The 13,354-nt window shown below is 38.1% G+C and overlaps 1 protein-coding gene across 1 annotated transcript; it reads right to left on the reverse strand.

Annotated features, from left to right (window-relative positions):
* Nucleotides 1-1,874: 1,874 nt before the first annotated feature.
* On the reverse strand, nt 1,875-4,179 carry LOC116261157 (early nodulin-like protein 1). The gene is made up of 2 exons (XM_031639790.2): nt 3,903-4,179; nt 1,875-2,655 (listed from the first exon to the last, which is right to left on the reverse strand). The coding sequence occupies exons 1-2, from the start codon at nt 4,093-4,095 to the stop codon at nt 2,126-2,128; spliced, it is 723 nt and encodes a 240-aa protein (XP_031495650.1). The 5' UTR covers nt 4,096-4,179; the 3' UTR covers nt 1,875-2,125.
* Nucleotides 4,180-13,354: the final 9,175 nt, after the last annotated feature.

Genomic DNA, 13,354 nt, shown 5'->3' on the forward strand with positions numbered 1-13,354 from the left:
TATAAGTTCTCTAAGATTCATCACAATCTTAGGGACGAGATTAAAATTTTTGAAATGAGGCATTACTATCTCCTTTAGGTACACACATCCTTAATGTTGGATCAACATCAATGCCATTGTAATAACTGGGCTTATTCCCTCACCAGGTTCAGGCTCTCTATTTGGTGTTACTTGCATTCGACTAGCTTTGGTTCCAACCTCAAAAAGACTAAGAACATGAGAACCAGTAACTTAAGTAACCATAGTTCCTTAAGGTTCATCACAATCTTAGATACAAGACTAAACTTCTAAAAATGAGGCATTATGACACTAGCTAGAACACCAATATACACTTGTGTTGTTTTACAATAATATGGTTACCATGTTACTTGAAGAGGTTCGATTACTGTTGTAGTCTATGTAAGGGTGCATGCTACACTTAATCCCACCTAATTTACTGCAGAAGGTTTTTGAGGTCAATAATTACCAAAATTTTCAACCAAGCCAAGCAATTACTCCAAAAAATGTCCAAAAAAAAAAAGATAAATGGGAGTTAATATGCAACCCTTAGTCCTGCCATTGCTGGATTGTAAAAGTAATACAACTTCCACAGTGAGTAGAAGGCATAAAAAGGGGTAAGATATATATTTGAACTGTTTGCATATTACATCAGTTTCTTGCTCAATCAATGACAAATCAAAACTGCCCCCATTAACTTAAAATTGCCTCAACGGATACAACATAGTTGGTTGGACTGATGAAACAAAAAAAATTGAGTAGTCAATTCAATTTCCATTGATACTAAATATGAAAATGTGCGGACAAATGGTCTGGAGCGAGGTACCAAGATGAAAGTACAATAGCTTCATGGCTCCGGACCCTATCCTAGAGTTAATGAAAAATATGAGAGGCGAGGAGTAGTAAATGAGAGGGAATTACGTGCATGGCTGTGCATGGTACACAGCTTTCAGGGCACGTCAACTGTACCCCTCACCCACTTTTGTGAGTATATGTACAATGCAAGTGCGCAGAAACCTGTGTACAATGCAAATGTGCACCATACCTATGAATATAACCAGCTTCATTAGTAAATAGCTGACATTGTTTACACTTTTGCGGCATCATTACCACATTGTTTCCTCTACTCTACCAATCCATCCGTTTTCTTATTTTGCATCAATCATATTCTGAATCCAACTCCGAGTGAAGAGTATGCAAATATCGTAGAAGCAGTTCAATCAATCCTTCGGGGATATTGCAAATGCCAAGTAAAATTATTACAAGTACGAGAAGATGAAAAGAAGAATGACAGAATATCAAAAACTAGCAGTATGAGCAGATGAAAAGGAGGAAAAGAAAAAATAGGTCCGCCACTACGGATCGCTTTCAGTTTTTAAAGTCGACCATTTCTGCGTGACAGTCTTCGAAGCAGATGCACAGAAAAATAGCCTGCCTTTTTTATGAAATTTGTTAAAGTCAAGAGAAGAAACCAAGCAAAAGAAGCACGTGCACCAAACAAACTCTTTTCACATATTTCTGAACAAAAATGAGAAAATAAACACAAAATGTTCGTCCCACATTGGCGCAAACAAATCAGAGAAAGATAACAACAGGATTTCGTAGCTTATTCTTAAAAAGTTATAGCAGTTACAAGGAAAATTTCCAGAAACACTATATAAGCAATGGGGATTGAAGATGTATGAAAAATGAATTCTTTTTTAAATTTCACTTGAATCAACTAAAATAAGTATGTAAACAATCCACCAACTTATATGTCAAAACAAACTCCACATAGATGCACAAGTAGAGAGAGAGAGAGAGAGAGAGAGAGAGAGAGAGAGAGAGAGTCAGATTCACATGCAACAAGCAACAAGAGGACATGACACACTAGAGAACTCCATATTACGAATCAGTTCATACATTAATAAAAGAGACCACACACTAGAGAACTCCAACCTAAGAATCAGTTCAACAGTAATTCACCAACTAAAAGAAATGGGGATTCAAGATGCATAGAAACATCTGACCAATCCCCAACCAAAAGTTCAAAACATCCATGTACCTCCCGATTAAAAAAAAAAAGATAAATCGACGATAAAATCCGACGATAATAAGGTTATATATCCCCCTAATTTTAGAGATTCCTTCAAACCATGACCATCCATCCAATCACCATGGCCACCAAGCCCGCAACACCGAACCTAGCGGAGAGAGGTCCACCGGACGGAGCAGGGGCCGGCGCCGCTACGTGAGGAAATGGTGCGGGGACTTCTCCTGGCACGGCCGGGGGTGGGACTGGCACGGCCGGCGGAGCAGCCTGGGGACTCGATGGGCTGCTGGGTGGTGGTGCAGTTGGAGCCTTGCCTGGATGGTGGTGTGGAGTGGGAGCATGGGTGGGTGCCTTCGGAGGTTGGCTCGGAGAGATGGCCGGAGGCAGGACAGGAGGTTGGGAGGAGGGCGCGTGACTCCGGTCGGCAAGAACCCGGATTATGAGCTTCTGGCCCTTCTCACAGTGGCCCAGTTCACCGCTGATGAAATAGAGAGGCCCAGAGTGGGGCAACTCGATGGAAGTATTGCCGTCTGTGAAGGAGTTGACCGGGTTGGTCCTGTTGCAGTTCTCATAGGCCTCCTTGCTCACCAACAGAACAGAGTCTTCGCCGGCTTTGTATTTGAAATCTGAAACGTACAACAGAAAACACGAAAAAGAACAACGGAAAACACGAATTAAGATCGGAAACTAGTGTACAAATCATGACTTTGGCGGACAGTCCACGAAATCGAGTCGCAAGCCAAACGAGAACGATGGATTTGAGAAACATGAGTAAGTAGGAGAACCTGGTGCATCAATGGCACGTATAGAAGCGATCAACTAAGATGCAAAATGTCAAGAAAGAAGGACATAAGTGCATGGCACATGCAACGTGGTAGAGAGATTTGACTGGTGTTTTGGAAGCAAGAGCCAAAGGCCATAAAATTTCCAATGGGACAAACAAGCTATTGCTTAGAACTAATTAAACAAATAGCAAACAAACCAAGCTTTAATAAATCGAATAAGAGTCAGTTATGTAATTAGAAATACATACGAATAATACATACTCTCTCTCCGTTACTTTAACTCTCCCACCACTAGGTAATAAGAGATACGTATAAAGATATTCCCACTCTCTCTATCTCTCTATTAGGTACAGAAAGTATCTCTTATTACCTAGTGGGAATATCTTTATGATATATATGTACAAAGATACTCCTTTCTCTCGATGAGGTAACTAGAGATGCGTAGAAGATATCCTCTCTGGTCTTGTCAATTACAGTAAATTAATTACAATGAAAGGCAGTGGTGCTGTCACAATATTTACTCTCTCTCTCTCTTAAATAGCTTATTAGGGATATAATATGTACAAAAGATACCCGCTCTCTCAGTGAGGTAAGTAGAGATACGTACAAAGATAGCATCTCTCTCTTTATCTCTCTCTCTCCCTGGGCGACACGCACAAGGACCTGAAGATGACAACTGGGTACGTCCTGAAACTTAGGAATAGACTCAAATTGAGTCATTTGCATCTACATGCGCAAAAAAGATGATATTTTTACCTTACTTTTCAGACCCCCATCGACGAAACTACCTCTTTGTAGTTCAACGCAGAAAAAAGGCACCGAAGAATGTAACTCAAGTGCATCTGTAGTTCTCTCTCTACTTCATTATACATATGCCTAAAAGACTAAAACTATACTAAATTTGAAGTTTGGAATTCCGTCTTCATATGTTCTTCTCATATTAACAAATATATATCTTATACATATTGTAGAGAGAGAGAGAGATATAAATAAAAACGAGTTCAATTAAACGAAAAATCATCCAAAGAGTAATGGGTGTCAACAGAAACAGCAGTTCAAAAAGAAAATGGCAGTAGAGAGGGACTCACATAGACGATCGAACTTGTGAAACCTTTGCCTGTCAGACCAACGGTTCAAGGGCTCAGAGGGTGACACCACCCAACCATCTTGCCCTCCAACTTTGAAAACGCGAGCATGGAAAGCAGCATCAGCGAACAAGAAGCTGCTGCTCATGGCCGCCAGCACCAGCAGCAACGCCACAACCTTCACATGCATCCCCATCTCTCTCTCCGTACTCCTTCCTTCCTGATCTACCACACTGAGAACTCGAACTCACCCAACTCAACAATTTGTGAAGACGCGAGAGAAAGCTTGCCCAAGGAAGCCGGAGAGTGCCAAGTCTCCATCCATATGCATCTGTATATAAAAAAAAAGGAAAAGACGGAGAGAGCGATAAATTAGAACTAGAAAACACGTCACATACTAGTTGGCAACCCGAGACATTTTCACAATCCCCGCGATTCTTGCCATTTGAGATAATGGCAAATTAAAAAGGAAAGACGAGGATGCCTGAAATAGCCTTCATCTTCTCCCGTAAGGACCTCAGATATGAGTTGCAAGGTCGCCTGAAAAAATGACTCGCCCAAGGGTAGTATGGTCAACATGAACCAATCGCCGGACGGAAAAGGAGACGCCGGTATAAAAGTAAACTACAAAATTACCCTCTCTTATAGCGGAAAAGGACCAACTAGACCGCATCATTTTGGGGAAATAAAACGGGCATTTCAACGCGGATTATCCAGCCGTTGGCTATTAATTGCTAATTGAACTCCTTCCTAGAATTAAGCCCCAAGCACATTTCGAGAGATTTTCCGACCGTTGGATTTCCCGAGTCGCTCTCGATGAACGGTCCTCCTGGCCTCGTGGAATGGGACAAACCTCTGGAAATCGGAAACCGGTGATAGAAACGCTTCGTCCACCCTCCGCGTGGTGCACCTTAAAATTAAGCCCATACAAAGATAATCAGAAGCCCTCCGTCTAGCTATTACCAAGTTGTGCGAATGACTTGATCTTTAGGTGCGAGCTTAAGTTACCGAAGATAAACGGATGAGGAAATCTTATCCTTTGTTTTTTGGACGATTGTGGGTAGAAGAAGAAAGAATCAGCTTTTTGCCGAAAATGTCTAAAACGGCCATCCTTTTGATTCGGACTTTCACCTCTGGATGATTTCGTTATTAGGTGGTTACTCTTGGGTTATTTGTGTCATTAGAAAATGCCAACTTTGACGCGCCGCGTGTGTCGAGGTGGAAGGGAAGACGCGTGAGCGTCAGCGAGGCGTGGCCGTCGTGAGGAGTTGAAGGCGGTGGACTGTCCGGTCAGACAGGTTAGGACGAAAATGAGCTTCTGACCAGGAGGTCCTGACGGGGCAGGATTCGCGGGAGTGGGAATTGATCCGAAATAGATGCCGATGGTTCGAGATCGGTCCAACATATAATAATAATAATCACTTATGTAAGAGAAAAAAACCACACCACTTAAATTTGTTTAGAAAATTATTTTAAACAAAACATGAACTTCCTATTATGTTTATAAATACCAATTTAAGATAGATCAAGTTTCAGTTCAACTTATTTTTAAAAAATTGATTTTTTTTTACTATCATAATTTTGGTGCCATAAAAGTCGTTCATTTTTATTATTAAAAACGTTATTAATGTTAAAAGTGACCAAGTTAATACATATTCCTCATCAAATCATTCTTAAGATCAAACAATTTGCAAGGTTAGAATAAAAAAAAAGTCACTTTAATAATTATTTTTAGTGGGCCTCGGTTTTTGTCTCTTAGGTGCCTGGCCTATAAGAAATCATTTTGCCCATTGATCTTTACATGATGCATGACTAAAACAAGAAAACATTTATTATTTAATGTTAGATTACTAAAGCATCATTTTTTTCTCATTGATTTTCTTTGAGATATATCTTTGAAAGATCAAAGACCAAGATTATTTCTTGCAAGTAATGTTCCTAAGGGTCATGTGCTTCTCTCTCTCTCTCTCTCTAAAACAGGATGCCAAACCTTAATATGTTAGACTTGAGGGGAATTACTTGGCCATTAATTTTAAGAAAATCATACCATAAAAATTAAGTTGAAAAAAATGGACATCTAGTTGTATTTTTAAAAGACTTAAATATATCTCAAAAGAGGCAAGAGATTAAGAGATTTCAATTATGTGAACTTATTAGTTTCCTCAATTGAAAGGTATTTCAATCTCTTGAAAATGCAATCAGGTTTCTATATCTTTTAACTAAGTCTCCACCATTAATTCTCTTTAAAGTCAATAACCCAAACAATTCCCGTTAAATATAGCACATGAGGGTCTAGTACCTACGTACACATTTATATATTTATATATATATATGTATAATTTACATAATAATTTATCAGAAAAAACAAACTTTAGATTTATGGTAGTCAAATTTTGAGTATTAAGAACTTATATTTTATGACATTTTCAATTGAAAAAATATTTTGTACAAGACGTTATTTATCAAAATGTAGGTTGGAATTACAAGTGGCATTTCACATTAGTGCACGAGGTGCGTAACTTGTCTAAACCCTCGGATCGTAATTGCAAGTTTTTGGCTTACACCGCCCAGGGTCTAAGTCTTGCAAATTGCAATTCAGAAGAGTAACATCTATGAAATCGAACTGACGACATAACTTTCACCGTCTGTCAATCCGACCGTTCGTGCTACACCCATCGAGCTAGGTAGGGCAATACTTGATTCATAATCAACCATGTCAGATAGATCCAAATCCAACTTATGTTAGATTATGATGAGATTCGATAGTTAGTTTAGAGTACCATAGTTATGGCTAGTTATTTGTAACTTTATATTCTTCTTATTTTAGTTTATATTTGTACAAATTTTACATTGGAATGCAAATGTTAGGGATGTCTGTTTTAAGTTTCGGAATGCAAATGTTAGGGATGTCAATGTTAGGGATGTCAATAGAATATTGGATTGGATATTCAACTGAACGGCTTTAAAGAAGTATGATATAAGAAAATTTTGACACATCTGATTTATGACTTAAATCATACTTAAGTTTTAAGAAATAACATTCGATCAGATGCAGATTTAAATTCAGATTTCAATAGATTATTAGATCTGATAATGAACCTAAAGGTGGCTAAGTTTCCTATATCCAATATCCATATGTGTTGTAAGTTGGTTCTTAATATACCACATGATATGAAACATTGAACCTAAAAGCGTATATCAAATCAAATTTGGTTCAGAATTTAAATTTAGATATGACGAAGACCTTTCTTCATCCATTTTCAAATCTTAATTTAATATGTGAACAACAGAAAATTCGAATATGGCATGTACATTAGATTCGATTATGACATCTTTATATGTTAACCCTACTTAACTATGCAAATGCATTAATCATATCGGTCTGATGCTCTTTGCGGGCGGCAAGGGCCATGCCTCCCCCTTCAAGTTTTAAAATTTAAAATTTTATGTATTAATTATTTTTTTGTTCAAAAATTTAGTTCGGACCCATAAATCTTTTTGAAGAAATAGGGATTGGCCCTGTTAAAAATTTTATTTAGTAATAGCAAGACTGTTCACCCTGCTAAAGATTAAATCCTGGCTTCGCCTATAATCATTGTAGTGCAATATGTGCAGTGGAGAAGCCATAAATTTTTGGCCGTAGGGCACTGTTATAAAAATTCTTATTTTTGAAGGACACAACATATATAAATAAGTAAATAATTGTAAAAAATCTATATAAAATATGTAAAAATAATTAAAAATTTTGTTGCTAGCATAGGCAACCGCCCACGCCAGCCTATATGTAGCTACGCTACTGAATATACAAATCATGGTGTGTTAACTCGACTCATTGAACAGCCATAGTCACACACATCCAGGTGAAACAACGAATGATCCACATGACCAGGGACACATTTAACTATAATTCAATGATTTCATATGAACGAGATCGCCAAGGTGAAAAACCTCTGGCTAATGAAATAATGTAGGCAAGGGAAGTCGGGCAAAATAGATCCATAACCATGTGAGAGAGAGAAAGCAGGACAAGTACTTATTAGACATTTATAGATATACTAGACTTTCATAGGAACTATCTACTCTGTCAATTCCAAGAGATCAAACAGTAGATATTATGTTGCAAATATAAATACAGAATCTAAACTGTTTTTTTTTTTAAGTATAAATAAACCTCAAAAGTGATGAGGGGTTTCATTCAAGGAAACTAGTTTATTTCCATTTTTTCTCTCCATCTTCTTTTGCGTGATATTTGAGTTTCTTGAAAATATAACTTGGATTTTATATTTGCAACTTAATTTCTATAATTTCCTTATAAGCAACTGTATAAATAATTCCCATCAAACCTAGTATCAAAGTATATCAATATATATAAGAAAATTGGTGAAAACCAAGCCACTTGATTTAAAAGAGACAAAATCCAAACCTATTGAAATTAATTGTCAAAATAGGTTTTTGGAAATGTAACCTTACAGATATGATCTTAAAAGTGATTCGATAAGAAACATATAATAACTTAGTTGTCTTCTTAATTAAATAGTTTTTTTAATAGTAAAAAAACTGTTCTTATAACATCAAAATTTTGGTAATGCAAAGTTTTTTTTTTTTTTTACAAAAATTACTTGAACTAAAACATGATTCATATTAAATTAGTGTCTGTAAACACACTAAAAGGTTTATATTTTGTTTTAAACACTTTTTAACATGAATTTAAGAGGTCTGGTTCTTATCTCTTACCCAATAATTGGTCTGGTAGTTTCCAATTTTCATCTCTCTCTCTCTCTCTCTCTAGCGTTCAATTCCTGTGGCCTCTCCCCTCACTCTCTCCCCGCAAGCTTACATTCTTTTCATCAACAAAAAGCTCTGAGTTAGAATTGAGAACTGCCTTGTATTGGATCATATCGATCACAACAGAAAATAGAAAATTAAAATCACACCAACAAAGGAAAAAGGGTGGTGGCCCGGTGTGTTTGCTCAGTTTATATGATAAATCTCACCGGAAAGTATGGTTTATAACTTCATAGATTTTTCTTACGACACCGCGACAGGAAAAACGTGGTTTGGTCGGAGAAAAAGTTTTTCCGATCCAAATTTCGTCCCCGAAATTCCGGTTCCGTCTACCAGTGTAACTTATCTTGAAGCTCTTATCTTTATAGTTAATGGAAGACGGACGCCTTTCAAACAAAGAAAGGACCCGCTAAGTTTCTTCATTTCCTCCCAATGCAAGCCTGTTGGGAGGTCCATCTCCTCACCTTTTATTTCAAAGGGAGAAGGCACAAATCTAAGGGGATAATTTGGAATCAAAATTTTCCCAACATGGAATTTCCTTTTTTTTTTTTTCTGCTGACTATTTTGAACAGCCTCTGCAACAGGCAGCTGGCTCGTGTCAGGTCCTACTTATTGCATGAATGGTCCAGTTTGTTCAATTCCCTCATTACATCACCATATCAACTATTAAGAGTGTGGCAGGCCCAATTATCTAGAGTAAGGTTGCACACAAGCACAAGCGAGTCGAGCCCAAGCTTGGCCAGCTCAAGCTCATCTCGGCTCAAAAAACTTGAGCACGAGCTCAGATCAAACTCGAGTCGAGCTCCTTATAACAAGCTCGAGCTTGATTCAACTACTTAAAATCAAGCTTAAACTTCACTCATTTAACCTATTTAACTCGTTTAGGAGTTAACTAATTTCGTTTAACTCATGTAAATGTTAACTCATGTAACTCTTTTAACTCGTGTAACTTATGAAAATTTATTTTTACCCTAAAAGTTAAAAACTATGATTAAGTGAACCTGTCTTGGCAATATTATAGAGTACCGAGTCGATCTAGTATAAACGAGTCAAGTTTTTGAAACTCGAACTTGACTCGTTTATCGTTTCGAGTATCTTTGTAAACTCGAATTCAGCTCGTTCATAAAGGAGTCAAGTTTTTGCGAGCTAGTTCGAGTCGAACTTGAGTTGACTCAGCTCATTATGGGCCCTAATGTATAAGCTGAAGCCTCTTTCTCTTTCCTCTACTCTTTAGGTTCGGGATACGGGTAGAGAGGGGAGGACACCCGTCAATAACAGTGTTGTACATCCACTCTATGTAGAAATAACAGTGTTGTACATCCACTCTATGTAGAATTGAAGAAAGTACACATGAGAAATCAAACTGATGACCAGACTTTCACTCTCTGCTATTCTAAACAACTACAGAGAAACTATATAATTAATTTACCCGACCAAAGTGCCTTGTGAAAGAAAGACTTTTAGTTGGTGTTCATTTCTCTTTTAGAAACCACATACCTCAAGTTTTGAACTCAAAAATTTCATTTCTCTTTTAGAAACCACATACCTCAAGTTTTGAACTCAAAAATTTGGAGTCCCCATGAGTTCAGATTTAGCAAGGACCATTCCAACTTAAAATTTATTAAAAGGACAAAGGAAGCAAGAGAAATGATATATATATATATATATATATATATATATATATATATATATATATATATGTTGAAAAGGCTGGAGTTGGAATCAATATTCTGACAGATTAGCTCAGAAGAGGTCAAGATGAGTCAAGTTGGGAGCGAACAATTGGACCTTACAAGAGAGAAGAAAAGAACAGGGAGGTAGTTACTACAGAATGAATTAAAGAGGAGAGTGTGAGCTGGGGGGGCAGGCAGCCCTACAGTGGAGGACAATGACCTAAAGATGGGAAGGGACCCACCTCATAAGGCACACCGACCTGGCCTGACACTCTCTGCGCCATGGCCCTGAGGGTGGGCTTGTGGCACATGCAAAGGAGTCTCCCAGAGAGAGAGAGAGAGACAGAGAGAGGAGAGAGAGAGATTTAAGACTTCCTGAAAGGTAATAATGTTGGGCTATGTAAATGAGCATGCATGAATTCTAGTTTCTCTGGAGGAGGATGAATTCTTCTCTCTCTCTAGCTAAAAGGTGTGTAGCGCAGATCTTAGATTTGATTACCATAGCACTACCCTTCGAATGGCATTGAGAGTTGGGGTGAGGAGTTGCATTTAGTAGCTCGTCTCTCTCTCTCTCCCTCTAGTGCCAAAAGGTGTGTAGCATAGTTGGTCAGGTTAGATACATTCACAAACATATCTTGGATTCGATTACCATGAGCAACTACTCTTTGATGGCATTGTGAGTTGGGCTGAGCAGTTGTGGTTAGCGGCTCAAGTGTCCTGCCTGCCCCCTTTTCTCTCTCTGAATCTCTGATGGAAATGCGTAGGCATCATTGCATGCACGCATAGACACACATATTCTTGCTAACTTACTTCACCCTCAGTAACTCCTTATTCCTCCTTCCCATATCCAGACTGTCATTCATGGCGCCATGATAGTTAGGCATGGGTGGCTCGACTGGCAGTTGTGCCTGTGTTACCAGAGCATGGCAGATTAGCAGTGCTTCTACTCAAAATTTCTCCATTAATGCATGCTTGAAATCAAAATTTTAACTAGAAAAAAGACGGAGATCTAGGAGGAGGAAGGAAGAAAGGAGATCTGCTTGTCAGATATATAAAGCTACATATATCTCTATCAGGAGCACTTATCTAATGAGCACCTTGGAATTTCGCCGAAATTTCTACATATAAATATTTGTTATATAATGTATCTTTTCTTATAATATCGTGTGATATCACTGTCTAATCTAATTCATTTGAAAAACTGCAGACACAAAATTGATTTCAGCGTGTGGACTGTAGTACGCTTATTATTTATTTATGAAAGGAACGTTTTGATCTTGACAAAAGAAGCCACAAACCTAAGTTTGATTTCAATTTGGATTTAATGCAAGTACATCTGAAGCATGAGGAAAAGATTATCCACATCAATTTGGCAACCACCAAAGAAGAAATCAAGCAATAAGGATGGTGCATACTTTAAGTTTTCCTGTTCAATAAGTTTGGCCGGAACTACCTTCATGCCTTAGATCCTCTCACATTCAATGCCCACATTTGCTCTAAAGTAGTCTTTAAATTGAGGCACTGCATGGAGGGCGCGCATTTAGTAAGAATATTAATATATATGTCCTCCCATAACTTTGATCTAGGGCAAGCATTCATTGCATGTCTTTTCAAACAATAAATAGGCATAGGATGTGTCATGTGTTTGGACCACATGCTGGTGATCGCTCATGAGGAGGCCAACTCATTCATTAGAATTTGCTTCCATTTTTTGGGTTTTAAAAGGACCAAATTACTTTGTTTTTGATGGTGAAAACTTGATATATCTAATGCTCAATGTTACTGAAGCCGGAGCAGACTCATCATGTAGAAAATTAAGATGCCCGAAGGCCCCCATTCCCCTTACTTCAGAGGTTCTGCACAGTGCACCGTTCAACTTAACTACCATACCCCACTACTTTTAGTTACCTGAGTTGGAGCAGCTAATTTTGTGTTTAGAAGTGTCTTTTTGTTGATAAATTGGTAACCAAAACATAAGTAGTAGTAGTAATTCTAGAACATCATCACTATATTAACTTTGGCATCAGAGTAAAATCACTGCAACAAATTTCGATATCAGATCATTATCAGCTGCATCAGTTTGGCTTCAAAGCTTCGATAGCGCTGGTAATAAGAACAGTATCGCTGTATCAGTTTGGCCTATCATTTACTTTTAAAGAAATGGATAATATGGAGTTGGGCTAAGCGTTGCCACAATATAAACATCAATAGTGAACAGTGATGCATGCAAAGACCAGTTACTGCTAGTATCTTAAGCATTAACGTTCAAGAGGGCTCAGTGAAGAAAAAGTGTGATAACTTAGTTCTCGATTGCCCGCAGTGGAGCTCCAGGATGGCGACTCCTCTACGTGGTCCTAATCATTAGAGTCCTACCAATTTCTATTTCTTTGAATGAAGGAAACTCATCGACCTAGCTAGGAAAAATAAGTTGTGTATAACTTCGAATGATTGTTCTAATTTATTTGAAAAATGAAGAAGCCATTCTTAGGATTGAGTGGGATGGAAGCTTTAAATTTCAGAAAGCTTTAGTTGTGGAACAAATTTGCCTCAAAGGGGCCACGATGATGTTGAAATCCTTGACCAGTCACCTGCTGTCCAAGGGCCTATTCTTATTGTGCATATCCTTGGGTTTCCAATTGAAAGATGAAAACGGTAGCCGCGAAGGCAAGTATGGGAACCAATACATCCTTCTGAATGTGTGTGTGTGTGTGTGTGTTTGAGTGGGTGGACTGAACGTACTTTTGTGTCGTCTCTTTTCAAAACTAAGTAACTGCTACATCAAACACAAAACTGTGTTTCATGGGAATTTTTCAGAGAGAGAGAGAGAGAGAGTGAGAGTGAGGACTGCACGTCTAATTAGGTGGGTAGTTTGATCATAATTAGGTGGGTAGTTTGATCATGATTTCACACAGTACAGGAACTGAAGAAGCTTCACTGTAGAGCCAAATTTTGCTATGGAAGTCGCCTTTGCCATGTTCTGCCTGAGTAAAAGAGTTA

This window comes from Nymphaea colorata, chromosome 9 (assembly GCF_008831285.2).
Source record: "Nymphaea colorata isolate Beijing-Zhang1983 chromosome 9, ASM883128v2, whole genome shotgun sequence".
NCBI lineage: Eukaryota > Viridiplantae > Streptophyta > Magnoliopsida > Nymphaeales > Nymphaeaceae > Nymphaea > Nymphaea colorata.

Coding starts and splice junctions, on each gene's coding strand:
- LOC116261157 (XM_031639790.2), bottom strand. CDS start 4,095: ATGGGGATGCATGTGAAGGTTGTGGCGTTGCTGCTGGTGCTGGCGGCC. Junction 2,656..3,902: donor TCACAAGTTCGATCGTCTAT/GTGAGTCCCTCT, acceptor TGTACGTTTCAG/ATTTCAAATACAAAGCCGGC.